This window comes from Larus michahellis, chromosome 22, assembly GCF_964199755.1.
Source record: "Larus michahellis chromosome 22, bLarMic1.1, whole genome shotgun sequence".
In the NCBI taxonomy this organism is placed as follows: Eukaryota; Metazoa; Chordata; class Aves; order Charadriiformes; family Laridae; genus Larus; species Larus michahellis.
In genome coordinates this window covers 5,129,809-5,152,372 of record NC_133917.1, presented here as the reverse complement: position 1 = coordinate 5,152,372, position 22,564 = coordinate 5,129,809, and the positions used below count along the sequence as shown (strand labels likewise).

At 59.9% G+C, this 22,564-nt stretch overlaps 3 protein-coding genes across 4 annotated transcripts in view; 1 reads left to right on the top strand and 2 right to left on the bottom strand.

Annotated features, from left to right (window-relative positions):
- Nucleotides 1–1,433: 1,433 nt before the first annotated feature.
- LOC141733943 (inhibin beta C chain-like) lies at nt 1,434–4,399 on the bottom strand. Its single transcript, XM_074565034.1, has 2 exons — nt 4,102–4,399; nt 1,434–3,252 (listed from the first exon to the last, which is right to left on the bottom strand). Exons 1-2 carry the CDS (start codon nt 4,397–4,399, stop codon nt 2,492–2,494), a joined length of 1,059 nt encoding a protein of 352 aa, XP_074421135.1. The 3' UTR covers nt 1,434–2,491.
- A 6,642-nt stretch (nt 4,400–11,041) lies between these two features.
- On the bottom strand, nt 11,042–15,268 carry INHBC (inhibin subunit beta C). Its single transcript, XM_074565289.1, has 2 exons — nt 14,069–15,268; nt 11,042–12,432 (listed from the first exon to the last, which is right to left on the bottom strand). The coding sequence occupies exons 1-2, from the start codon at nt 14,412–14,414 to the stop codon at nt 11,690–11,692; spliced, it is 1,089 nt and encodes a 362-aa protein (XP_074421390.1). The 5' UTR covers nt 14,415–15,268; the 3' UTR covers nt 11,042–11,689.
- A 96-nt stretch (nt 15,269–15,364) lies between these two features.
- The window catches only part of R3HDM2 (R3H domain containing 2), a 53,843-nt gene continuing 46,643 nt past the window's right edge, over nt 15,365–22,564 (top strand). Inside the window, exon 1 of one of the 2 annotated variants that reach the window (XM_074565273.1) lies at nt 15,365–15,503. The gene's annotated coding sequence lies outside the window, so the exon portion shown is untranslated. Of the gene's footprint in view, nt 15,504–15,585; nt 16,479–22,564 lie in introns of those variants that run through there. The other variant, XM_074565274.1, reaches the window with a different exon arrangement.

Below are 22,564 nucleotides of genomic sequence, written 5' to 3'. Positions count from 1 at the left end.
CCTCCTGTTTAGGAAAGTTAAAGCAGCTCAGAGCAGGGCCAGATGATCACCCAGATTAAAGACTTAACGGTACCACGACAGCCAGCTCAGCATCTCGGCCAGGGGCTGGTGGGTCAGCGTGTCAGTGTGTCAGTGAGTCAGCACATCACGCACACGCGTGTGGACAACCCCCTCCCTCCCCCTGGAAACACACGTTCACTGCCACAGGGAAGATGCTGTGCTGCTGGCAAAGGAAAACCCGCTATCTGGTATCTTTGTGGGATGCCTCACCCCCCGCCGAGAGTGCCGATACGGGGAGGGAGCAGGGAGACTATGAAGACACCGTGCACATCTCCACGCATTTACCTGCAATGCACGCCCACAACTCTCAGCATGTGTTTGGCACACACACTCCTGGGGGCACCGACACAGTGCCCCGTGGTGCCAGCAACACACGTGCTGCAGCCGTGAGAGCGCCCGGAAGGCCGAGGCATCCTGCAGGTGCAGTCAGCTTTTCCCCACAGGTGGAAGCGTGGGCCATGGCCATGCCGCCCCTGCAGCCTGGGGGGATGCCCGCTGCGGCTGGCTGATGAAAGCTGCCCTTTGGCCACTTGCAGGGTGCAGCACAGGGCCAAGCTGGGAAAGCAAGTGGGTTTGTCCCCAGATAAAACAGCCCCAAACTGAGCTTTGAGCAGGCGCTTGCGCAACAGGGACCCAGGCCAGCCATGTGGGATCCCAGAAGGATGAGCAGGGGGCATTGCTTCCCACTCCAGAAGCATCCCACCCCAAACTATGCAGGAGACTCCCCATCATCCACCAGCTTGTGCACTGCCAGGCTTTACGACTGGGTACTATGGGGTTGACACTGGCGTCGTTGGGTGGTGCTTAGGGGAGCATACGAGAGGAGACTGGGCACAATCTCTGGTATTTGCACTGGGGGCACAGCATTTGGGGGTGAGCTGTGGCTTGAGGTCACCCCGCTGGGACCAAATCTCCAGAGCTGCAGTATTTTGAGCTCTGTTCAGGACTGATCCAGGAGAAGAACAGCATCCTCAGCTTAGGCTACGCCCTCCAGCAGCTGCTTTGATGCTCACATTACAGGCCACCCCTCTCCAGCCCCGGGTGAGGTGGTACCAATTCACGGTCCCTGCCCTATCCCTGGGTCCCCCATCCCCAAGGAAGAGCCCCCCGCATAGCCCTGCTTGTACAGGGTCTCGGTGTGCAACACCCCGTGGCAACCAGGGAGCCGCAGAAGCACCGACAGCTCCTCTCACCTCCCAGGCCAGCAGTGCTGGCCACAGCGGCTAATGGCTGGCACCTACTGACATGCTCCAGCCCCAGAACCCAGCCAGAGCCTGAGGGGCCCGGGCCAGGAGTAGGACCTTCCAGCCATGCAGGACCGTATCCCCCCCACCCCATTCATGCAAGGAAAAAAAGCAGTCAGAGCCTGGATGTTGCATTTCCACCCATTTATTGGGGAAGCCGCACCAAGGTATTAAAATAAATTAAAAGCAGAGGCTGCATGGGTGCATTGCATACATGGGTATCAGGAAGGCAAAGGCAGAGTGGGATCTTCAGAGAGGTGGGAAGACAGAACGGAGCACCAGGGAGTCCCAACAGCTACATAAACCTCTACTGTAGAAGTAGTAATAGCTGCAAAACTAGAGGTACAAAGAAAATCTGTACCTTTAGTATAGTCTTAAAGGCAAAGTCTGAGTTAGACCGCCTTGTAAGGAGGCACTGGGCTGGAAGAGACCTGACTGGTGGGATGGGAAGAAGGGAAGAAAAGCACAAAACCCAGGGAAATGACAGGAGAAATACACAGGACCTGGCCACAAAGCAAGGCCATCCCTCGCAGTTCCATGCCCTCCTGGGAGCAGAGGGCCGTGTCTAGTCATTGCAGTTTTGGGGTTCTTGACAAAGTCATACCCTTCATCCTCGTCTTCCAGGTCTGTTATTTCTGCCTCATTCCACCTGTTCCCAACAAGCGGCCCAACTTTGGTGCAGGAAGATTTGTAGCAGTAGGGGAGAAAAGCAGGACTGCCTCTTGTCCTCCAGTTTCCCCACTTGGGGGAAACAGCCCCGTTCCTGCGTTCCACTCTGCTCTCAAGGAGGCTGAGTCCCAAAGTGTCACCAGACGCTCTGGATGTGAGCACAGCAGGGCCCCCTCACCCCACACAGAGGGGAACACAACGACCAGAAATGCGGGATCACCTTGGGACCAGGGGGATGCTGCCAGCGAGGGCAGGGACGCCCGGAGTCACCAGCCACCCGCAGCTCAGACCCAAGCAGCCTAATGCGGCCTTGGCTCTGTCCTACTTGTCCCCAGAGACCCCTACCCCAAGTGCTCTCTGGAGACATCCCCTGCTCCCCCGACAACACCCTTCTCCCTCCCTCCCAAGGGGTCCATTGCACCACGGTCTGACTCCAGCCCAAGGGAGCTCTCCCCCCCGCCCCCCCACCAGAGAGACAGTCCTGGAGAAGGGGGGTACCCAGCACGGCTCCCCCAGCCCTAGCTACAGCCACAGGCATCAACAATCATGTCAGGGATGTCAGTCTTGACGATGTTGCTATTGCGATCGAAGTAGAGGACAGAGAGTGGCCGGCGTCGCGTGGGCACGCAGCAAGAGTGCCCCGATGCCTGGATGTTGTTAGCTTTGACAAGGTTGAATACAGCTGTGTGGAAAGAAGAGGCCATCCCAGGGCTGCCTGCCACGTGTAGAGGGCACTGGCCCACACAGTAGTTTATCTGGTAGCCCTCAGGCTTAATGATCCAGTCGTTCCAACCGATGTCGCGGAAATCCACATAGTAGTCCTTGCGGCAGCAGAGGTTGGAGTTCTGGCTGCAGCGAAGGCTGCGCTTGGCCACGTGGTGTCCCGGCTCCCGCACCTTTGCCTTGGCCACCAGAAAGGGCTGGTGGGACCGGCTGGCATTGACTATTGCCATTATATCACCCCCATTCCCGCGGCTTTCCAGTTCCAGCCGCAGGGTCCTGCGCTCTCCCCCAAAGAAACTCTGCAGGGCAGGCATGAGGGTGAAGGCGCGCCAGCCACTGCCCTTAGCACTCAGTCGCCTCTCGCTCAGCAGCGTGCGATTGCCCCCCACCAAATCACCTTCCCCACCAGCAAGGAAGATCCTCAGGGTGAGGCTGGCTACCAGGTCCCGGGGAACTCGAAGGTAGAGCCAAAGCTGAGCCTGCAGGATGTGAACGTCCTGGTCTTGCGTACGGCTGAACTGGAACTGCAGCCCCAAGCCAGAGGGAGACGTGGGCTCTGAGGGGAGAAAGGGATGAGGAGGTGAATGCTGCAGAACGCGAGGGAGGGTAAGGCTGCACCAGCATCCTGCACACCGAGGCCGCTCTCTTTCAGCTCCTCCTCGGGAAAGACTCAAAAACCCCTCTCTCTCCACAGGGCCCCCAGTTTGTCCCCCTCCCTTCCTTGGGAATGCTACCCAGAGGGGATGGTGTTGGAATAAGGAACTGTCCCACCCTGCCGGGCACAACAGGCAGAGGGGGGGCAGGGGGCACCTGCTCTCACTGCCCCTTCTCCTTTGCTGCACAGCACAAGGCTGGATAGTGTTTCCCACTCCCCCAAGTTAGTGCTTGCAGCTCCCAAGTCCAACTACTGGGAGTCCCAGGCAGCCTGGGCTGCCCCCATCCTTCGGGAAGGGGACAGGCATTGCAGCACTTCGGGGGGAGGGTCCCAAGCGGCCAATGCAGGAGCAACAGAAGGGCCATCTCTCCTTCTCTCAGGCTGAGCCTTCCTGCATGAGCAGTGCTGGGAGGTGACCCGTGCACAGCAGGTGCACTAACGAATGATTTAATCACAGCCTGCGTGGCCCCAGACACCCTCAGCCCGCTGCCGGGAGGCGGATGGTCAGGACCCCAGCCCCAGCCGTGCGACAGCACCCCGAGGTTCAGGGGCTGCACATCCTCGCGGGTCCCCACCAGCCCGAGCGATGAGACCCTGCCCCTCGGGCCGGCCCGGCAGGGGCCGCCCCGGGCTCTCCCGCAGCCCGGCACCGGGCGCAGCCCGCCTCGCCCGAGCCACCTCGGGGGGCCCCGGCCCTCGGGGGCCGCGTGGGCGACCACGGGGGGTCGCGCCCGGCCGCCGCGCACGCACCTGGCTCCGCGAAGCTGATGATCTCGTAGCCCCGCTCCTCCTCCTCCTCGTCGTCGGGGCCCCGGCGGGCGCCGCCCGCCTGCAGCCGCCGCAGGGCGCGGGCCACGGCGGCGCGGGGCACGGCGTGGGCGAGCCTCGGCCGCTCCCGGAGCCGCAGCTTCTCCAGCAGCTGCCGCTTGGCCGCCTCCTCCAGCAGCCGCCGCTCCGCGCCCGCCGCGCACGACGGGCAGCGCGGCTCCGCCGCCGCGCACAGCACCGCCGCCAGCAGCAGCCACGGGCCCGCGCCTCGCGCCGCCATCCGCGCCGACGGGACGGACCGGGCCGGCACCGGGAGTGGCGCGGCGCGGCCCGCCCGCTTTGGGCACCTGCGGCCGGGGGCGGGCCCGGCGCCCCCCCGCCATTGGCCGGCTCACCTGCCTGTCCCGTCCCGTCGGGCCGCGGCCGGGGCGGGGGATTACCGGGATTAGCCCCCCCCCCCACGCCTCCTCGGCCGGGGCAGGTGGCGGACGGCGCCCCCGCTGTCCGGGGGAAGGGGCTCGGCGAGCCGTGGGGCTCCGTCGCCCGCCCCGCTCCGTGCGAGGCCGTCGGGTTCCCCGTGGGAGGGGTCCCCCGGCCGGGCACGGTCCTCCGCGGGAGCCGAGCACCCGCCTGCGGGGGCCGGACGCGAGCGGGGGGGGCCCACGGGAGGCTGTGCGCGGGAGGCTTCCTACGGGTGTGCACAAATAGCCGTCCGTGCCGGTGTGTGCCCAAGGGGCTTGCACACGCGTGTGCACGCAGGCTCTGCCGACCCGCAGCTCACCCTGGCATCTGCCCGGGGGGGCAGAGGGACCCGGCCGGGCACCCCCACGGGGGCAGAGGGTGCTGCGCTCCTCTGCCTGGTCCAAAACCTGCAGGAAGCGAGGGCTGGGGCAAATCCTGGACGGGTGGAGGAGCACCGATCCCCGAGCAGCCTGCCGGATGGATCCCGGCCTCACCTGCCTGCCCGTGGAGCCCGCAGACCTGCCCCCGCAGCCTGGGCATTGCCCCCCGGCCACCCCCTGAGTCGTCCTAGCAGGGCCAATCTCGTTTATCGCTGACAGAGGACCCAGCAGGGATGAGGGGCTGTTTCCAGGGTGACCCCTGTGGCTCCCTGGGGACCGTGCACATCTCTGGGCTTTTGTCACTCCAACCGTGTGATGAGTTTGGCGGTCTAAGCCCATCCTTTGGACTGCGTGGTCCAGCCTCACCCCAGGACAGAGCCGGGCAGGGCCAGCGAAGATGTATACTATTGCTTCCACCTCCCCACAAATTAAAGTGGATGTTTGTATGTACTGAGGGCTCATGAGGTGGCAGCCAGTGTCACATCAAGCTGAAGGTGTTCTTCGGGTTCCTAGCCCCAGATGCTGTGCTTAGAGCAGGGCATATGGCCCGAGCCAGGGCAGGGCCCTGTAGAAATCTCCCAAAAGTGGTGCAAGGTGCCATGCTGTTGGCGGAGTGGGACAGCCCAGTGCTCTTGTGCCAGAGCAGGGAACCCACAGAGCGCAGTGGGAACCTGAAGCCCGGCCAGCCCTTCAGGAATGTCCTGTGCCCGCCGTGCTGTGCGGCACTGACTCCAAGGTCTTGACCACACAGAGCCTCTGCCTCTGGCCAAGCACAAGGTGACGTGTAAACAGAGTGGGCTGTCTGGGAAAAAGCACCCACCGGAGGTGATGCAACCATAGCGCAAGGGGCGAAGTTCTCAGCTGGCTGGGCCTGCTGGCAGCTCCCAGAATAGCCCAGGAATGTCAACAGGGAGGAAAGAGTGGGCACAGCCTGGCCTGGGAGCACAGCTCCCACAGGGCCGGGGAGCCCCGGCGGCGGGCAGCGCACAGGCGGCACCACCTGGCACCAGCAGGACTGAGCGGACGGCGCTTCCATCCAGGTACACGAGTACTGTGCTCGCTCACAGAGCACACGCACTCGCTTGCCCAGGTGCTCAGTGGTACATACGCATCTGCACACTCCCCTGCAAATACATATTCAGCCCCTCATCCCAAATATTTGGGTACATGCTCCGTTTGTGGACACGCTCAAATGTGCACCACATGCCCATTCCCCTGCCTTTTATTCCATGATGCCATACTGGAAGTGGAGCGTTTCCTTTCTGGCCCTCAGGGCAGGTTAAATTCCTCACAGGGCAGGGCTGCTCCCACCTTCAACCCGTGGAAGGAACCAGGTCCCTCTGCCTGACTCTCTCCCCACACGCAGCGAGACGGAGGGAGTCCCAGGCTGCAGCACTGAGCGGCACTGGCCCCGGTGCCAGGCCAGGGGGGTCGTTCAAACCTCTGTGTCACCACCACGTCCCAGCTGCCACACCACAGCTCCACACATGCAGGAAAGGGGAACTGAGGCACGATGCCGTCCTGAATTCCTCCTTCCCTGCCAGATTCACAGAGCCAGGATCAGGGCTGTGGCACAGCACGCAACAGGAGGCAAAGAATTGTGGCATAAAGGGTGAATTACTCTCTAACCCACTGTCCTCTCCAGGCCAGGGAGCAGGGTCTCCCCAAAGGGATTCAATCCCTCTGCACTGGCCAGCACCCTACGGCTGCTGCCATGAACGCCCATTTCACCTCCAGCTGAGCAAGAGCATCCGATCTGCCGGCCCCCCCGCACCACAGCTGCGTGCCCCCCCGTGCACTCTGGCCCACCAGATCTAGGCCAGGGGTCAGCGCGGAGCTGTGAGTGGTTCTTGCACCCGTTGCATAAGTGTGTTGTTGATTAAGCAGTTCCCAGAAAGCAAAGCCCAGGGACCGACCTGACCAAAATACCCCCCCGGGTCCCCCCAGGCCCAGCACTTGCTGCACACATGGCTTCTGGGCCTCTGACCTCGTGTCCGGTGGGGCAAGCGTGGCACCTGATGACCTGACCTAGAGGTGCCAATGGACTGGGTTAAGCAGGGACCCCCCCCAAGAGCTCACGCGCCAGCGCCTGAGCATGGCTCCCGCCAGAGCGCCCATTTCTGCGTGGCAGTGCCACAGCTGGCAGCCGAGGAAGCGCCAAAGGCAGCTGTGACCCTCGCCCAGGGGCCACGGCATGGGCCGGGCGCCGGCACTGAAAAGCTTCCTCCCCGCAGGCCCCTCTTCCCTGGAGCAAGCGCCGGAGGCCGCAGAGCGGAGGAGCCCGGGCTGGGGGCACGGGGCTGGGGGGCAGCGAGTGCCGGAGCCGGCGCCGGAGGCTTCGGCAGGGGCAGTGCCGGGGGGGGGCAGCCCGTACCCCCGGGGCCGGCACGGAGCGGGAGGCCGGGGCAAGGCGGGCAGAGGGCCGGAGGCGCGGGGCTGGGCGGGCCGGGGTCCAGCCACGGGAAGGGCAGCAGGGCTGACGGCCCGGGAGGGGAGGCCGGCGGCCCCGCTCCTCGCGGCGCCCGCGCCCCTCGCCCGCCCGCAGCGGACCGGGCTGCCGCCCCCGGCGCCCGCCGAGGCGAGAGGGGCAAGGCGCGTCCCGGCCCGCTGCCCCGCGCCCGCCCCCGGCCCGGCCCCGCCGCTGCGTCCCGCTCCCCCGGCCCGGCCCCGCCGTTGATCCGAGACGCGACGCCTCTCGCGGCCCGCGGGCGCCGCCCGGCGGCGCGGGGCAAGGCCGCTCCCGGGGCCGCCGGGCCCGGCTCTCCCCGCACGGGCGCCGAGCGGGGCCGGCGGTGCGGGGCCGGCTCCTCGCAGCAGCCCGGCCGAGGACTCCCGGCGCGGATCGCCGGGTGCCTCCGAGCCGGGGGCTGCTGGCTGGAAACTGCCCGCCAGCCTGAAAATTAAAAATTAACGCTTTTCCAGGCAACACCGGGGGCTTTCAGGAATTCCCACCCCTCCCCTGGGAGCCTGGCCCTGCCAAGGGACACCCTGGCACGCCGCGCTTGGACCTTGGATTCGGGATCTGTTGATACTGGCAAAAGCTCCTTCCAGGAGCCACCGGCGGCAGCTGCACGTCGCTGTCGCCTCCCGAGGCAGAGGCCGAGGGGACGGCACCTCGTGGAGCCCCGTGTTCCTCCCCGTGTCACATCTGGCACAGCCCAAGTGCCGGGGCCATGCTGTCTGCATGGCATCGCCCGCGCTGGGCCAGGCTGGGGGGCTGCGGGGGGGGCTCCTCGCCAGGGCCAGCGCCAGCGCGGCGGTACCTAAGGGCAGCTGGGCATTGCCTGCCCGAGACACCCCCCAAAGCCCCTGAGGGACCGCAGGACCCCAGCAGAAGTGCGGTGTCACAGCAGGGGGAGAGGGGACACCGTGGTGGGAACGCAGTCCTCATCCCCTCTCTTTTCCCACCTTCATGCTTACACCGAGGTCACTTTTGCTGACAAGGGAGCAGACCTGCAAAATAGGCCAGGGCTGTGGTAAAGCCCAGGTAGTCGCTTTTCCCTGTGCAGCTTGTCAGGGCTATAAATACACAGCTCCTGCCTGGGCCACCGACTGGGGGGGCTGAGCAGCTCCTTGTGCGTGCTGGGGCTGTGCCTGTGCCGGGCTCTCGGGCATCACCCTTCCTCGACCGCACCCTCCTCGCCCGGCGGTGTTCCCCAGGTGGCAGTGCCACCGTGGGATTCCTGAACCCTTGGTCACCCTCTGCCCGTGCTGCGAGCGGGGAAGGGGCCGCAGGCTGCACCCAGGCGGCCTGTTTTCCCACGGGAGCGGGACAAGCCGCATGCGTGGCGAGAAGGGCCTGTGTCGCAGCACCCAGGACCTGTGACCTGAAGGCACATTTTCAGGTGGTTGGCAAAGCCCCAGGACAATGTGTTCTGCCCTAATCTCAAACCGCCAGGGACAGGGAGGGGCCTCGGAGAGTGGGACCCCTCCCGGAGGAGCTGCTGCTGCCCCAGGCACCCGAATCAGCGGGACCTTCATGTCCATTGCGATGCAGCTGCCCTGTGGAGCTTGGGCTGGTTGTACCACAGCCTGGGGCACAGAAGGCAACGCGGTGACAACTCATAGGCCCAGGGAGGTCTGGACTGGGAGATGTCCCCCATCACTGTGCCTGAGGGCAAGGGCAGTGTCTGCAGGGCTGGTGGGCAGAGCCTGCTGTGTGTCTTGTGGTGTGCAGGGAGCACATGTGCAGCCCAGCAAAGGGCAGAGCTGGGGTTTGGGGAGCGAGAGGGGGCCATTTCAGGCACCCCGTGCCCCCCAGGGGCTGGGCAGCGGCGACAGGCAGCCAGCCCCGCTCTGCTCTGGGCTCCGTGGGGAGTGGGCGAAGTGCCTGGCAGGAGTGCTGTGGGGCCGAGAAGGGGAACCGGGGGCATCCCAGCCCCACTTGAGGGCTTGTGGCACCTACGGATGCCTCAGCTCAGGGTGTCGGGCTTGTGCTCCCCCCAGCTGAGGCGTCTGTAGGGCCACAGGGCCCAGCCAACAGCCCCTCTGCCCCTCGCTCGGCTCCTTTCTGCCCACGCCTGCTGCAGCCAAGAGCTCATCACTGGCCCCAGAAAAGCTGTTTGTTCAATAAATACAGACAGTGAAAAGAAGTGTTGGAAAAAGAAGAGAAAAAAAAAACCAGAAAAAAACAAACACCAAATCCTCTTTAGGTTTGCGCAAGTGGCCTTGGGTCCCAGACAGTATTGATCCCCGAGTTTTCTATCCTGCCTGTGCAGCAGCTGGGTCAGCGGGAACCATTCAGGTCTGAGTCTTGGAGGCACCAGCGCCTGGAAGCCTGGATCTCAGCGCGGCGGCTGCTGCGACCTGACAGGGAGATGCAGGTCCCCGCTCCCGCGGGGCTCGGTGGGAGTGCCTGCCTCAGGACGCACGCAGCGTGGACAAAGGCTGTCTCCTGATAGTGGTTGTTCCGTCCCTGCTCAAGGTGTCACAGGTCCTCTGGGGCAATGAGCGTCCTGGCCCCTGCTCCAGCCAGAGCTGCCCATGGCTCTGACCACCACAGCCTGATCCTGGAGCGGGACAGCAGATGCGAAGCCGTCCTTCAAGCCAGACGGGGAGAGGGTCAGACACCACCCTCCTCCCCCTACCGACCCTCTTCCCACCCGGTTCAGCTCAGTCTCCAGCCTCTGGAGCAGGGTCGTCAGTGCCTGCAGGGTGGACCACAGGACTGTGGTCACGCAGCTCTACCCCAGCCAGCTGCACGCACCTCGGGGGATCGCCCCAGGAGCTCCCTTCGTGAGCCTCCCTTTCCCACCCCCAGCACCCTCTCCCTGCTTTCTCTGCCCTCACACATCGGGGGCACGTGGGAAGCGGTGGAGAAACCCTAACTCGAGATTACGTAATGGGGCTGATGTGTCGGAGCCGCCCTTTGCCCCCAGCTCTCACGGCACTGACATGTCCCATTTTGCCGCCAGCCAGGCTGGCGAGGGGCAGCGAAGGGGGCAGGTGCTCCGGGCCGCGGGCCAGAGACGTGCCCAGAGGTTGCGCCCCAGTGAGGGAGCTGGCGTGGGGTTGCGGACAAGGGGGGGTGTCTGGGCGCCGTGGCTTTGGCGGTCTTGCCTGGCACCCTCTGTCCGCTTTAAAAGGGAGAAGAGCTGCTCGGTTTTGTGCTGACTTTGGGACAACAATGGCCAAATACAGATGGGTTTGGTGGATGGAAAATTTGTCCCAACCAACAAATGGTGCTTTCCCTGGTGGGTATCACAAGCCCCCTGTGTCTGGGGGGTCCCATACCATGCCCTGGATCTGGCTGAGACAAGTCAGGGGTTCGGCATTCCCCTGGGAAAGGCAGTCAAGGGGCAGAGAGCATGAGAGCTGTGGGGGCCAGCAGCACTGCGGTCCTTGGGCACGGCGCATCCCGGTGATGGATGCCCAATCCCACCACTGCCTGGGCTTTATAACCAAGTCGTTGGTTAGAAGGGGGCTGCACATGGCTGCACATGGCAGAGTGGGTCAGTTCTGTGCCATCTTGGTGGATGTGCCCTAGCAGAGACAGCCCCACCTTGCACCTTGGGGAGAGGCAGAAGATGTGCTGGCTAATGACAGGGCACACGTATGTGTACACGTACATGTGCACACACTACAGCTGGGAGTCTTTTATTGAATATCGGGTAGCTGGGATGCGCGGAGAAGGAGATGCTTTCCTCCCACTGGGATCTATTTCCCCTTCCTCACCCCCCTCAACACCATGTCCAGCTGAGGAGTGGGGCCCTGTGGATGGCCCTCTCCCCTCTGGCCTCGCCACCCCCCGGCATCTTTTCAGCTTCTGCCTCCCCCAGCAGCCTGAGGTGGCCGCTGCTGGGACCCGTTACCTGACGAGCACGTGTTCGTGTTGCAGCACTGAGGGCTGCACCCTGGCCTTGGCCTGGGACCAGCGGCAGGGTGAGCCGGGGCTGCCCGGAGCTGCCAGGGGAGCTGTGCTCTGCAGAGTCCTGGGGGGAGGAGGGTCTGGTGTCCATCAGGAGCCGCTCTTAGAGGCCACGGCTCATGGGCAGAGAGGAATCCATGGGCAGATCTGAAGGGGGAAAAGAGCCCTGTGGGAGGTGAGGGAGGAGAGGACTTGCACGTTCAGCATCAGCCTCGATGCTTCAACCTCAGGAGGAGAAAACACCTCTGCAGGGTTCCCGTCTCTCAGCAGTTTGCCAGGTCTCGCGCTGCCAGAGAGGGGCCGGGAGGAGGAGAGCCCTGCGCGGCACAGGTCCTGCCCTCCCGCCTCCTCAGGCAGCCGCTCAAGTACAACCGCAGGCATCGACAATCATGTCGGGGATGTCGGTCTTGACGATGTTGCTGTCCCGGTCGTAGTAGAGCAGAGAGAGTGGGCGACGCTGCGTGGGCACGCAGCAGGAGTTCACGGCTGCGTCCGCGTTGTTGGCTTTGATGAGGTTGAGGACAGCCGTGTGGAAGGAGGCAGCGAGGCCAGGGATGCCAGCCATGTGCAGGGGGCACAGCCCCGCGCAGTAGTTCATGTGATATCCCTCCGGCTGGATGATCCAGTCCTCCCAGCCAATCTCCTTGAAGTCCACGAAGAATTCCTTGCGGCAGCACATCCGAGAGTCCCCACTGCAATCAATGCCACGCCGCTGGACCCGGTGGGGTGTCCTGGCTCGGGCCTGGGCTGCCACAAACGGCCAGTGGGAATCACTGTGGACAGCCAGGAGGGGAGACCCCCAGTCCTCTGCCACCTCCAGCTCCACAGTGAGCCTCTGGCTCCCTTGGCTGAAGAGGCTCTGGACGGCTCGGCCCACGTCCAGCGTGGCCCAGCCGGCCCTCTGCACCTCCAGCCGTGTCTCGCTGGCCACGGTCGTGTTCAGCCCTGTTGGGTCTGGCTGCAAGAGTCTCACGGTGACAGGGTGCGTGCCGGGGCTGGGGACTGCCCAGAACAGGTAGAGGGTGGCTTGCAGGATCTCGGTGCTCCCAGCCAGCTCCCGGTTGAAGTGGAAATGCAGGCGAACGCCGCGGGAGGTGGAGGACCCTGTGCACAGAACCGAAAGCAGAGTCAGGAGGTGGAGGGGGGAGGGGGTTTCCTGCAGTCGGGGGACACCGGAGCGAATGGGAGGTATATACAAACCAGGCAGCAGGGCACGGTACATACAGGTATCGAGGGGCCCCCGCTTCCCTGTGCTGCTGCTGCTCCTCATTATGCCGCTCTAAAGCAGCCGCGTCTGAGCCCCGTGCTGAATGCAGCAACACGGCTCCTCTGGCCTGACATCCCCCTTGTCAGGGAAGCTGACGGAGGATTTTGGAGTAGGTCCTCTGGCTGCGTAAACCAGCCTTGGATTTAAGGCAGTCATGCAGATTTGCACCTCCACGATTCCCTCTAATTTCCACGGCTGGAACCACCACCTGACGTTGCTCCGGGATGTCCCACCCTTGCTGCTGCTGCGGCTGCAGAGCTGCCTCTCCTCCTGGCGAAGGAAGGGCTGACGGGGACCTCGAGAGCAGCGCTGGGCTCCGTGGCGCAGCTCTGCCCGCGAGGACACAACCCCCCGCAGCGGGGTGAGGGACGGGCTCAGCCCCATGGCTCACGCCGGCTCTTCCGCTTCCACCAGACACTCCACCGAGCCAGGAGATGACTCCACAGTGTCCTCATGTCTGGGAACACAACGTACGGCGGTGGAGCATTGCTCCCAGAGGTCTTCGAGGACGTGGCAAGCCCTTGCTATCCCCCAGCAGCCACGCCAACCACACAAAGGCCTGTGAGGGGAGCGTGTGCCCCCCCCACCTCACCAGGCAGCAGTTTGGGCTGGGCAGAGACGGTGCAGAAGGATCTCTGCGGGACGGAGTGGCGATTCTGCTTCTTTCCAAAGCAGGCTGCATTTGCCTGGGAGAAGTGGGGGGTGCAGGACCCCGTTTTTCCAGTGATACTTGTCAGGACCCCTGAGAACGCTTTGGGGAGCTCTCTCTTTTCCCAGGAATGCAGCTGATTCTGGAGTGAAATGTGGCATCCCACCACTTTGGGGAGGAAGCAGAGACACAACTGAGTGCGGGGTGCAGATGGGCTTTGGAGTTGGGCGCTGGACGCGTTCCTGTGCAACCTGCTCTGGGTGACCCTGCTCTGGCAGGGGGGTTGGACTAGATGATCTCCAGAGGTCCCTTCCAACCCTACGATTCTGTGATTCTGTGGAGACCTAAGTCCACCCACCACAAGCTGATGGGGAATCTAGGCTTAAAATCGTGTTTTGAAAAACATGGCCATCTGACCCGTCCACCTCTACCACAAGCGGGGAGGGTTCAACAGAAACGGACAACACATTCATAGGATACAGCAGTCCCATCTTTGCTCCTGCGCCCACCCCCTTGCCCCAGCATGTCCCATAAGTAAATGAGAGGGGCCCCAGAGCTTTCCCCTGCTGGTGGCGAGGAGGGGCTGGCTGGGGTAAGCTCGGGACACGGATGCAAAGGTTCTGGATATGAAGCCTCTCGTTGCCAGTCATTCCAGCAGCAGTGTGCCCACTGGCCTGGTCCGTTGCCTGGCATTGCTTGCAGGAGCGTGACGCCCCTGAGAACCCTCTCACCGCCTTCCCCCAGGCAAGACCTTCCTTCCCTCCGTGCCCCCCCACCTCAGGGCCGATCCCACCATGCCCACCGGACGTGGGGTCCGTACAGACCTGACTCAGCAAAGCTCAAGATCTCATATTCCTGCACACCCATCCCAGGATGCAGGTGTGGGATGCCACCGTCATGGGGCATCCCTGGGGGGAGGGCCGTGTCCATGCGCTGCGCACGCATCCTGCGGAGAGCGGTCAGCAGAGCCCCCCTGGACGTGGGCTGGGTGATGTTGGGCCGGTCCGGCAAGCGGAGCTTGGAGAGGATGCTCTGCTTTGCCAGCGCGATGAGGACGTCCCGCTGCGTGGTGGGGGCCAGGGCTGCCAGCCCGCAGGCCGGGCACCACTGTCCCTTGGGAGCTGCCATCCTCAGAAGGCTCAGGAGCAGGAAGGCCACCGTGGGTGTCATCTCTGGTGCCAGGAGGTGACAGCTGGGGCGGGGTCTCAGCAAATAGTGTTCCTCCAAGTGTCGGATAAGCCGAAGTCGAAGGGGGACAGCAGCGCTGGCGCCGGGAGAGCAGAGCGCGGCGGCAGGACGGCAGCGCTGGGCTCGGCAGGGGCAGAGAGCGAGGAAGTGCCCGATCTCCTGACGTGGCCACAAATATTGGCTGATCCCGGGCAAGATAAACGCCCCTGTGATCCCGCAGGAGCTTCTCCCGGGCACGGGGCAGCCGCGGCACAGCTCGCCCCGCGTTAGGAGGGACCCGGGCGGATGGTGCCGCCGCTCCAGGGGCTCGGCCCGGAGCTGCCCGCTCGGCAGGGGCTGCCCGAGGGCTGGGGGTCGGCCCCGGACGCCCCGCTCCGGCCAAGGGCGGCCACCCCGCTGCCCACCCCCGCGGTGGGAGCCCAGGCAGGTGGGTCCCCGCGTACGGCGAGGGCTCCCGGGACGGCGGGGGGCGCCGTGGGGACCCCCCGGGGCGGGACCCCCGGGATGGGGAAACCCCGGGGGCGGGGGCGGGACCCCGCGTGCTGCGCGCCGGGGGCGGGGCCGAGGGGGGTGGAGCCCGGCGGCGGGCGGGCCCGCCCCCGCGCCCTCCTCCCGAAGGCGGGGCCTCGAGTGGCTCCGCCCCCGCACGGCGGGAGCGTCCCCGCTGCGCCCTCCGCCCCGCCAGGGGGCGCTGCCACGTCCCGCCCGCCCCCCACGGCGCCGCGTCCGGCAGGTTGCTACGACAACGGGCGCGCGGCGGGCGCGGGATGGTGACGCAACGCGCACGGAGCAGTGACGCAGCGCGCACGCCCGCCGGGGGAGGGGCCCGCCGCTTCTTTCCCCTTTTTTTTTTTTTTTTTTTTTTTTCCCCCCCGTTCCTTTCCCTTTTTCTCCCCGTTCCGGCCGCCCCCCCTCCCCCCGCCCCGTCCCCCCGTCCGCCCGCCCGCCGTCCCCGCCGCCCCGCCCGGGCGGCCCGCGCTGGCCCAGGCCCGGCCCGGCCCGGGGTGGTGGCGGCGGCGGCGGCGGCGGCGGCCCCGCGGCGCAGGGCCCGGCCCGGCCCGGCTCGGCCCGGTAAGTGCGCGCCGCCGGGGCGGGGGCCGGGCGCGGTGTTGGGCTGGGGTCGGGGCCGGGGCCTGCGGCGGGCGGGCCGGGTCGGGTCGGGTCGGGCCTGGGGCTCGGGGCCGGCAGGGCCGCCGGCGGTGCCGCCGGGCCGGGGCGGAGGGGGACGCGCCACCCGTGGGGAACCCGCCTGCCGTGTCGTCCCCGCTCCCTCCCCCGACCCGCCGGGGACGGCGGTCCCGGCTCCGGCGTGTCCCCGGGGCTCCTGCCCGTCCCGGGGGAGTGCTCGGTGGCGGTGTCCGGCTGGGTCTCCGCCATCTCCGGGCGCTGCGGGCCGCCGGGACTGCGAGGCTCGCTGCGGTGGCGGTGCGTGGAGGAGTTCGCAGCGGGCCGCTTGCCTCGGCAAGTTTGCGGAGCACATGGCAGCTGGGTGCTGCCCTGCCCCGGGCAGCCCGGGCGGGCCCGGGTACGAGGGGCGGCCCTGCGCGGTCCGGAGGTGCCCGAGCTCCCTGCGGCTGCCTCCTCCCCCGGTTCGCTTGCGACAGGCTGAGGATGGAGGGGAGCAACAGGTGGAGAGAGGAGGCCTCGCGTCGCTGGTGGCCAGGCGTCCATTCTAGTGCCCGGGGAGTGCAATAGCGTTTTCTGCGATCCTCACCCTCTTTGCTTTTGAAACGCTTCCCTGGAAACGTTTCTGACCTCTGTGGCCCTGCCGCGTGTAACAACGGGAGTGAAAATGCTGGAGAGTCAGTTGTCTTCTGGCTTAGTTGGAGCGTGTTCAGGAGGGGTTTCAGGGGGTCTATGAAGGCAACTAATGGGATACACGAAAGGGTTGTTTTGTTACTTGTTACTCGGTGTTCTCTGCCCGGTGACACATTGAAGTCCTCACAGGCCTTTTTTGGGTACCTGTGGATGTTTGGGCTGTCTGCCCCGGTGTCACAGCCGCCTCTGACTCCTGCCAGTGCAGTACTCCGGCAGCAAATTTCACAGGTAAGCTGATATTATTTAAAGTCTTCCATTGATGTATTTGAAATGGTCTGAAAGAGGTTGTGCTTCTGAGCCGCTCATGCAGCGTGTAAATAGATGTAGCTGGTGGATTCACTGTGTGAATCTTTTTTAATCTCTTCCCTTATTTCCTTTAGAGTTTGATCTAGATTATCTCTTTCATTGATGATGACCTTTTCTGGTTTCCAGTCATTGTTTTTTTCTGGCCTCTTTCTTTTTATTTTGAAAGAAAGCTGAGCCCAGGCTGAAGCTGCTGCTCTGGCCTCTGCTTTTATGAGCTCGATGATGCTCTCTCTTTCAGAATCTGCTTACAGGAGGTTGTTTGCCTTCCAAAGGGCACCACAGATCTGGGGGAGTGCTGTGCAAAGACTGTGCCAGCTCCTTAAATGGTGGGCGCTCTCGCCAGTTCATAACTGGCTCATTGAGGGTGATCTGCAGACCCCGGTGGTTTTCTGCAGTCTCTTTTATTATCGATTGTTCCTTAAACGAGCAGCTATTCCAGCTCTTTGTTAGGCCACAGAGAATCTGAACTTGTTGGCTAAGTCCTTATTCGCCTCTTTTCTCTCTGGAGTCTGTAATTGCTTCTGCTACAGCTGTGTCCTTTTGAATTACTCCAACTTATTTGTCCTGCACAGCGTTGTGTGCAAGATCCCTCTTATTTCACTCTGTCCCAGGATATGCCTGTTTCTGCCACGTCTTCGCCTGTTTCCCACCAGCCTGAGGTTGGCTGTTCACTGTAGTGTGAGTGTGCTGCGTGTCGGTGAGCCTGGCTGACCTGTACTACGTTAGCTGATCTATCAAAAGCGATGAAGACGCAGTGGTCAGGACGTCAGGGTTGGCTGTACAGACCCGTCCTAGATGTTGCCTTGAATTTTTATTTGGACATAAGGCTTACGTTCTTGCTCTTTTCTGCCCTTCAGCAGTGCTATACGCAGTAGCCCCCTGCACCATGAACTGTTCCTTGTGAGGCAACTCCCTGCTCCTAATAAAAAATAATTATAATAATAATTTTTTAAAAAGTAGGAAGCGGTGTCACATCCTTGCTGTACACTGAATGCTTTGACTTGTGACCTCTTGGGGAGTTTAAAATTCCCCCAGATAGGTTTCCACTTTTGTATCTCAGCTAAAATGTGACATGGATGATCATCACACCTCCCTCGCGTTTTCTGTCTGAGATGTGTCTGTGATGGTTTCACATAGTGTAACTGTGCCTGAAAATAGGTGTTAGTTTTTTCAGAGGGGTGAATCGATTCCTGTTCCTGGGAGCTGACTTATCAGCTTGCAGATACAAGCACCCTACCCAGTGCGTCTAATCTGAACGACCTGTCGCTTGTAGGTATTTTCTTAATGTAGAGGCCGATCAATTCAGAAATGCATTCGCTTTTCTCCTGAGCACTTAAGGCTGAGCACAACTGCTTTAGCTTTGCCTGTTTTTTGTATACTTCCGTGATGCTTCAGTGTTCACAAAAGATGTCTCGAAAAACAAGGTGTATTTCTCGCTGTATGTGCTGATAATGCAGCTAGGTGTGCCTTAGTGGTGGGAGTGGTAAGGGGATGAGCTTTGCTGCAAGGAACACTAAGGAAGCTTCTGGCAGAAGTGACAAGCTTCCAACTTTCCAGGGCAGGCTTTATTTTTCTTAGAGTTCAAGGATGCTGCTCTAATTGTGAGTACAAAGAAGCCTTGAGTTTATTACAGCTTCTGCTGCTTTTGCGCCCTGTGTTCATGCAAAGGGATCCATTAGACTCTGAACCCCTCTGCTGAGGAAGGTTCAGATGCGACATGAGCTGGAAACGCACAGCTGCTGTTAATCCCGCAAGTGTTGCTGAGTAGGTGCAGATTACTGGCTGTCTTCATTTTTGGAGCAAAGTCAAAGCTTGAAAAGTGTAAGAAACCCAAAGGGTTGGGGAAGAGAAGTGCTGGAAAGAAGACTTGATAAAGGGAGATAACCTTCTTGGGAAGCTGGAAATATTGCCAAGCTTTGGTGCCTGTTTGTCACCAAGGGACAGGCTGAAGAGTTCTGCCCTAACGGTAGGGAAGGGTGGTGGTGAGGGAGAAGCTCTTTGGTGTGGCGTTGTGGCTGCTTCTCCAAGAGCCGTGGAACAGCAGAGCCGTCCTTACCCGCCAGCTGTGCTGAGGCGGCTGGCTGGCGTGACAAATGCAGAGCCTGTAGAGCAGAGCGCGCTGTAGGCCACAGATATCCCAAATCATCGGTGTGCACAAGAGCTGCTTTCCTCCGCCTGCACGGGGAGCAGTGGGAGTGTGTTGCGGGACCTGGTTTGCTTGTCTGAAAGCAGATGAACACATGCCTGTTTACAAATCAAAACAGTGCCCTTGCAAATTCTAAATCTCGATCTCAGTGCTGCTTTTCCTGCTGGCAGCACGCAGAGAAGTTGCACGCGTGGCTGGTCTCACTTTGGCTTTCTGTTACTGGTACTTGTGGAGAATCTTGCCTTATCTCTTGACCTATTCTCCATCTCCCTTTGAGAATTAGGACCTGGTTCCCCATGGTTACTTCAAATAGTTCTGGTTCCTTATGCTCCGTTCTTTATTTCTATCCTGTTTGCTACCTATAGCCTATTAAGGCTGACTGATGTAACCTCTGTGTCCTCCTCCTTGAATTTGTGCTGGAATTTCCGATTAAATCATACCAGGTATGCTTGCTGTAATCTTCCTTCCTGATTAAATGGCAATTCAGTAGTTCATAGGTGATTTGCTGAATTTTTTTATTTTTTTTTCCCAATAGATGTTCTCTTAGGGTCTCACTTCTCCAGCCACAGGTCTTTGTATTTTCAACGAGCTGTTAAACATATATTGGTAAAGATTTCTCCCTGTTCATTCCTGTTTCTTTGGAATGCAAGGACAGATTGTATATGCGGAGAAAACTTTGGAAAGTGTGTGCATGTGTTTACAAATGTAAGTTTTTTTTGTTTGTTGTGTTTTTAATGGAACACACTAGATGATGAGGAAAGAAATTAGACTGATTTTCTTCTTCTCTGTCCGCCAAGATGGCAAAGTGCGATGTTTGATGGCAGCTTCACCGGACAGTGAACCATGACGCCAGGGACTGCACGAGTGAGGCTGGATCTGCACAGGTTGTTTGCAATGATGATGCTTTGCTGGAGACAGTCACCTGGCTTTTGAGGAGCTGGATTAAGACTGTCGGTGCTGCTATTCTAAAACCCCGTTTTCAGGGGGAAGGTGTATAAATCCCCCATTTAAGAGACTAATAATAGTAATCCATCTGTAGGACCGGTCCCAGGCTAAGCTTCAGTTTAGCCTTCTACTAACTACTCTTCTAGAGTTCCGATCTATCTATTCTAACTTCTGTTTCTTGCCTTCCTTCGTATGGTAGATGCTCATGGATGAAGAATTAGTGCATTGGAGAAATGTTAACTACAAGTAATTTTGGCATTGCGTAATTCCTGCCTAGAACCAGGTGGAGGAACGGAGAGTGCTTTCATGCCAAAATGGGCAGAGTTGCATAAAAAGTGTGAAGAATGCACGCAGGTCGTCCCCACACTGGGGTTTGTGAGTGTATCTATGCATGTACGCAGTGTACTTCATCTCATATCATTTAATAGGAAACTTCAACTAGATCAGTACTTATTTTAAGAACTTTATTATTATTTTTTTAAGGAGGAGGTGGCTGCCATAGAGGCTGTACAGCAGGGTATGTATCAAAACTTTCAGAAGAGGTTTTGGGGCTGCCTTTTCCCCCACCTCAATCACTCCTTGAGCACAGCAGGTTTGAAAACTGCTATTTTGTGAGTAATTCGAAGCAGGAAGCCCAGCGCAATGGTGCAGTGAGAGGCAGGAAATGCAGCTTGGCACCTGAGTGCTGAAGACTTTTCAAAGGGCTATTATTTGGCTAAAGATAAACTCTTAATAAAATGATCTTACCAATGGTCTCTGCCTCTGGTACTTCCTCTGCATGCCTGTGCTGAGTTGTGTTTCTTCCCTTAAATTCTTCACAAACATACCTTTGTGGTCTGATCCAAAGGCCCCAGCAGAGGTTGAAACCCACATCAAAATGACTTGATGCCTGTTGAAATTAGGATGAACTGCTCACCGTGACTGCAGGGTCAGAAAACTTACAACTTGTTCTTCAGCCCCTAATGCGAATAAAGGGCAGGAGACATTTGTGTCTCTTTGCTTGTTGATGTAGCCCTGGCAGGGAGGTGTAATGTTGGGAGGAAATAAGCCCTGTGGGCCAAGTGAATTTAACTTTTACCTTGGTCTGAATCTTTTTTTTTAAATTATGTATTTTGGAAGTGCATACAGCTGCAGCTGGTGGTGTATCTTAAAGACTTGGAGAGGTCAGAGAACTAAGTGGCAATGCTGACCAAGGCTTCTGGGTCTGCGGCAAGGGAAGGTGGCGTTTCAGCTGGTGCTACATATTCATCTCACTAACTCAGGCTAAAGCATCAGCCTTAAATAGGTAGAATAGTTAGTTTTGGATGCTGTTTCCAGCCTATGTCAGTACTAGTTTCTAATAAGAACCCGTTGTCCTTCTCCCGGTTTCTTTCATCTGAGGATCCCAGTTCCTTAGGAACAGCAGTTGTCTTGGGAATTTATGAGGTGTCCGTAACCCTTCCGTACTGTTAAGGAGCCGGTAGCGTGGCGTGGAAGTGGCTGGGCTTGAAAAGCGCCCGGAGTCCTGGCCCTCAATCACCACCTCTGCCCGAAGGAACTGTTGTCCAGGTGTCCTCTTCCTGGTGCCAGATCGGACTGCAAGGCTGACTTTGCCTCTCTAGTGGCTTTTTTTACATGACAATTGCTGGCTTTTAAAGTGTAAATTTCTGGAAGTTAATGCTAGCAAAATAGGTACCGCTCTGTTTAGAGTGATTACATTATTTTGTTGCTGTATGTTTGTAGTTTATTGCAGAGGTGCTGAAAGCCCTCGATATCTAGCTGCTTCATGTTTGGATGCTGGGTTTTTTGGTGGACTCTCCATGTGGATGCAACATCTTGGCACCTCCAGCTGGTGACGGCATGGTCTCCTCACTCCGGCTGGAGAGCATTGCTCTGGGGGAAGGCGTGGTGGTGGAAAGAAGTTTAAAGCTGATGTAATTTGTGGGGTACCTTCCTCTTTGCAATGGAATACAAAAGGAGAGTTCAAGACCAGGTAGACTTTGTCTCCAGCAAGCAGCCGCGTTTATCAACATATCTGTTTTTAAGCCTAGCTGATCCTTCCCAGCACATAAGGTGAAAAAGGGTGTTTGCAATGTCTTTTTTTATTTTTTTAAATGCCTAAAGGCTTGTTCTCTGTCTTAACTGTGGGATGATTTGGCCGTGATTTAGAGGTAGTTAGTGCTACCTGTTAACTTCCTCTAGCACAGTTTTGCTTATGTATGAATGTGAGTAGAGGTCGTACACCCACTGTGTTCTATGAAGTAAAATTTATGTGTGAGCGATCCAGAGAGATGCCTGTTTCTTCAGAGCAGCTTCTCCGGCCTGTGCGTTCCCTGGTCTGGAGCACAAGGCAAGTGCTGCCTGAAGCCTGTAGGGATCCAAAGAGCTTTGGTGGCCAGCGCTGCTCGGAGAAGCACTGGGGTGTAGAATGAGGAACACGGCGAAGGTCAGGGAGGCACAGGCACCCTGTGAGCGCAACGGCTGGTTTGGTCCTAGCCCTGTGTCCCATCCCATCCCTGCCCATGACTGTGCACTGAGGGATTTAGAAGAGGGGTTTGCAGCACTAATATATTAATCCTTTCTACCTCACTGTGAGTGGGTGCATGTAATCCTTCTTTTACAGGTGGACGATCTGAAGAACAGGGAGAAGACATTATTTGGCTAAGATAGCATCAAAAGGCAGAGCTGAGCGAGGGTAAGAACCCAGCAGTCCTGCGCTTTTCCTGGCTCACAGGCGGGTGCCCTGCTGTGAGCAGTTAGAAGGGTTTATAGCTCAGATGTGGTGTGCTGCTAAAGTCCTGATTCCGCGTGTCCTGGTTTGAGGTAAAACAGAACCAATTTTCTGATATGTAATTTTACTTTTTAGCTGGGCCTCTTCTAACCGACACTAACCACGACACCATGGGACAGGTTTTCTCACTTGCTGAGTGGCCTTCTG

What these genes read in the sequence shown, in the direction of transcription:
- INHBC (XM_074565289.1), bottom strand. Translation starts at nt 14,414, where the DNA reads ATGACACCCACGGTGGCCTTCCTGCTCCTGAGCCTTCTGAGGATGGCA. An exon ending in CTTGAGCTTTGCTGAGTCAG is followed by an intron (nt 12,433 to 14,068) that starts GTCTGTACGGAC and finishes TTCTGTGCACAG; the next exon opens with GGTCCTCCACCTCCCGCGGC.
- LOC141733943 (XM_074565034.1), bottom strand. Translation starts at nt 4,399, where the DNA reads ATGGCGGCGCGAGGCGCGGGCCCGTGGCTGCTGCTGGCGGCGGTGCTG. An exon ending in CATCAGCTTCGCGGAGCCAG is followed by an intron (nt 3,253 to 4,101) that starts GTGCGTGCGCGG and finishes TTCTCCCCTCAG; the next exon opens with AGCCCACGTCTCCCTCTGGC.